Source organism: Etheostoma cragini, chromosome 4 (assembly GCF_013103735.1).
Source record: "Etheostoma cragini isolate CJK2018 chromosome 4, CSU_Ecrag_1.0, whole genome shotgun sequence".
Taxonomy (NCBI): domain Eukaryota; kingdom Metazoa; phylum Chordata; class Actinopteri; order Perciformes; family Percidae; genus Etheostoma; species Etheostoma cragini.
The window spans coordinates 16,677,523-16,682,185 of NC_048410.1; the positions used below are offsets into that span (position 1 = coordinate 16,677,523).

The 4,663-nt window shown below is 38.7% G+C and overlaps 1 protein-coding gene across 4 annotated transcripts in view; it reads right to left on the bottom strand.

The window, feature by feature from the left end:
- The window catches only part of cacna2d2a (calcium channel, voltage-dependent, alpha 2/delta subunit 2a), a 162,380-nt gene extending 157,988 nt beyond the window's left edge, over positions 1 to 4,392 (bottom strand). For all 4 annotated transcript variants that reach the window (XR_004656261.1, XM_034868796.1, XM_034868795.1 and 1 more), the window contains exon 1: positions 3,967 to 4,392. Coding sequence is in view for 3 of the 4 variants with exons in the window: in XM_034868796.1 (XP_034724687.1) it covers positions 3,967 to 4,082 (116 nt within the window). In the remaining variant the exon portion in view is untranslated. The remainder of the gene's footprint in view (positions 1 to 3,966) is intronic.
- Positions 4,393 to 4,663: the final 271 nt, after the last annotated feature.

A 4,663-nucleotide genomic window follows, 5' to 3' on the forward strand; every position in this document is an offset into this window, starting at 1 on the left:
TACATATATATATATACATACATATATATATATATATATATATATATACACACACACACACACACACACACGTGTATATGTGCTGTGTCTGGATGTACGTGTCCCCTTATAAATAAAATATATATATATATATATGTGTGTATGTATACATACACATACTGTATATATAAATATATACTGTATATATACACATACACACACAGACATGCATACATACATTCACACATATATAATGTATATAGCTATAAATATACAGTTAACACATACATTATTTATGTGTATGAAAATATCTCATATAAAAATACACATATACCATGGGGCTGGGTAATCTTGGTTTAGTCAGGCAGCACAATATTGACCAAATTAATTACCAGAAAATGTTATTTTAGATTTGATATTGATTATACTAAATTGGGTATAACTGATTTTATGCAATATATTATCTAAACTAAGGACAGATGATATTGTCTATAATGTGGACTTGATGGACGAGCAGGTAAAAGGTTAACCCTGGTTAATCCACTCAGCCAGAACTAAGGCTGGGCAAAAATTCAATGAAATGATAGTCACACAATTCTCATATGGATGGAACTCTTTCACAGATGTGTCAATTAGTGATAACAAGTTGACAGTTTTTTTAATTAACATAATACATGTATTTGTCTTAGCAGGATGAATATGAGTTTCTTCATTTCGCCCTGTGAATGACTAATATCAAAAGATATTGTTAAAGATAATAAAAAGTGATAGTTAATAATAATTTTGCTCATGTTGCCCACCCCAGTCAAATACGATTAAGAAAATTAACTGCGTTTGGATGGACGACCAGCCACAGCCACACACCGTCACTACATTCATTCTGCAGCAATGGATCCAAGTGCATTGCTGAAATATGTTGAAAGGCAAAAGATAGACTGTTAAGTCCAGCAACATCATCCCTTAAACTGATAAATGCAATATCAAAATACTCTGTTTTGTATCACAATATACAGTAAGTATTACATACAAACATGTACTAGCTGTATAAGCACACCAGCACACATTGACCTTGTCACTCCTCCGTACTGGTGTTTCCATTTTCCAAATCTCCTTCATTACATTGAATACATCAAGTCAAACCAATAGCATACTTAAAAATGCAGACTGATATTAATGATCCAGTGACAGGCAGCAACAAGTTGACCATGGAGCCTTAACACAACAGACCTGCATCAGGTGAGATCACATAAAGCAAACCCAGCAACATGAAATGTCACTTTTTTACGTGGTTATATGATGACTAGAGATTTCTAAGGGCTGAAGGAATATGAGGTACTACAGAGGTTTAGGACACTTTTGAAACTAGTAGGATCCCCAAACTGAAGAGCACCAAAGAAACACGTTCTACACACTCCATGCATGCTGTACTTTGACTGACTTGTGATTTATGATGGACTTACTGTAAATCAAAAGGAGAAAAAAAATTCCTAGTCCCAAATGTGCAGAACTCTCCATTCAGTAACTTCAGAGATTTCAGGAGATACTTGTTTGTTAAACTATATGCACTACTGAGGCCTGATGTTTAATGAATGCTTGAAAATCTGTGATTTGAAAGTTGTTCAAAAAACAGAGAAGTTGTCAATGTGCAGTACATGAAAGCAGGCTGATGCACTTTGGCTCTTTGAAGTCTGATGTAGTATAACAACTTTGCTTTTTGGCACCTCTGTTCCTGATGTATTTCCTGTTTGTTAAGATGTATGTTAGGCAAACATTATGGGAAAATGTGATGAAACGTATTTTGATGCCAGCCACACAACGTCACCAGGTTCGTTTTGCTGCAATGGATCTTGTTATTCTAAGTGCAACGCTGAAATATCTTTGAGGGCAAAAGATGGACTATTTTCGCATGTGTGGAAATAACTAAATTGGGAGGAAATTGCTCTGGGTTTTATATAGACTCACTAAAGTTATGGTATTTTACTCTTCGGAAGAAGATTGTACACGTAGATAGCAGTTATCAAGGTTAAACAGGTTTCCTTCACATAGTAGAATTTAGAAATGTGGAAATGATTTCCCTCATGCAAAAAACTTCTTCCTCCAAACACACACACAAAATACTATAAACATAATCACTGCAGTACAATAACTACATTAAAATCAAGATTTTTATTTGGTAAGGTGTAGAAAATGTACACTTTCTTGGCACTGATATTAAAATGAGTTTGTGTGTGTGTGTGTGTGTGTGTGTGTGTGTGTGTGTGTGTGTGTGTGTGTGTGTGTGTGTGTAGCCTATACACCCAATGAACAGCCACAGCCAGACAGCCACAGCCGCTCCCCATACACTTCAATTAGGTAACCGTCACATTCTTGCAAATAGCACAGTGATGTAGGTGACACAAAACCCAATTTTTAAAACCCATGAGATGCCTGAATATAAAATAATGTACCAGACCTAGACTATTTATTGTATTTAATGAGATTAACATTTTCTTATAACACTGGTAACTGTATCAGTATAGTTACAACAAACCAACAACCTTCTGAAAACCATGAGGTGTATTTGGAGGGAAATGTGGACAAGATATTGCTGCAAGATTACAAACAACGCTTTTCAATCATGTGCTACAGGTTTAGATTATAACATGGATATTCAAATTTAATGAATTTACTTCTTACAATTCATCCATCATATCACTGATGGCGCTCAAGTGATCAAATCAATGATGCAGCTAATTGTCCTTTAAAGTCATTCAACAGTAGCCTAATATAAGGTGAGTGACTCTCCTTTGAAAGTCACCTTGGCAATCAGGAATAACAAAGAGATCACCCAGCAGATGCATCAGGGAGAAACCAGTTAGATTCTACATTTATGGGAACCTGACTGACTAATCATCACTACATGGTCCACACCATGTCCAGATCAGATGGTCACGTCATCACGTATAGACTTGAGTGAGGAAGTGGTGCACTCTGGCTTCACCGGGTATAATAAACTAGGCCTACTGGACAGCAAGATCTGAAACGAAGCAGCGTGCACTTAAAAATATTTTATAAAAAAAAAAAAAAAAGGCAAATTGTTGTTTGACTAATTTGACGACCCAAGAAGTGGTGAACTGCTGCGTGTTCCGAGGTATCAAGCTGCCTCAGGATGTCATTAAATGTTTAATTCTTATATTGTTCGCACTTGAGAAGAAATTTCAAAACTCTTTCTCAACAGGTGTATGCTGAAAATGTCCAATTAGATAGTACGCGACACAAGCGCGCGCGCGCACACACACGTGTGCTCTGCTACTTTCTGCGTCTGCGGGTCAGCTGGATAAAGCAACACAGTATGCGTCTACATTTAAACTATACTTCTACAAGAAAATCGTCTAGTTTCTTATCACTGCAAAAATGACCAGATATCAATCTGGAAGCCAGTGCTAGATAATTGTCCCCGAAAAAAGTCCATGCAAGTAGTTTTGTAGTTGAGCTGAGATGCGGGGACTTCACATTAAGGTTTCAAGACCTGGCGCTCCTGCTTATGCGAAATTAAATAATTTCAATCTCTGAATCAAAAGTATCCTGTTAAAAACACCACTGTATCCTGCTGTGGGACACAGATGGTTATTTGCACGGTGCGTGTTCAGTAGCCTATCCAGTGGATGACTTTTTATACTAGCCTCGTTGTAGCTCATATATCCACCATGCGTAAACTGGGTTATTCTCCCCCATGCAGCGACAGCAAAACACATCGAATATTATCATTTAATTTGTGTTCCTACATACAGGCTAGGTCTATATTATTGCTTGCTTTGCTTATTTGCCAATAACGAGAGCGTGATTCATCAGAGACGGAAACTGCGTCTTCTGTGTTTGAACATCAGGGACATCAGCTCCTCTCGCACCAAGGTAACCGACGCTGCAAGTGCAGGCTTGGTGGGGCCACCTGTCCTAGTTCCGCGCTCTGAACCCCGGTTTATCCCCCAAACGGTGTAGGGTACTTACGTGTAGTGCTGTGGGAAGAGGTGAGTCCCGTCTGTCGGCGTGGAAACGCATATGATAAGTACAGTTTGGATTGTGAAGAGGCAGAAAATACCGTACGACTGCGCGCAGATCGCCATTTTCCATTAAATATTCAAGAAACTGGGATAAATAAGAGAAGGACCGGAAGGACTCTCTCTCACAGCTGAGCTAAGAATAACCGAGCTCCAGAGAAAGTGTGTGTTGGTAGGTGATGGTTGGAGGACGCTTCTGGACACTTCAGCCGGCAGTGAAATCTTAATAGGAGACGCACAGACGACTGGCAGCTGGAGACACGGGAGATCAGGAAGATGCTCTGCCGCCGCTGCTGCTGATGTGCTTGCGCACTGGCTGTCCTCCCTGCCTATCCGCCGCCGCACATTTGCTCCTTTTCTCTCCCACTATCTCCAATGTAACAAACATACAGAGTAAAGCGGGCCACGACCGGAATAGTGTGTCACTATCCGGCTTTTCAAAATAAAGCCATGTCTCGTTTTAGGGCAATGTATGTTAAAGTTGTAGGAGAATGAAGGCAGAAATTTAAAAGAAACCACAATATAATTATTGTATTCTCATTAATATGACTTAATGAGCTCACAGTGCTATACTACGTAATCATATCATTAAAGTGACCAGAGGTAGTGAATTTATTTTACAAACATAACACCAGGGTAACTTGGAA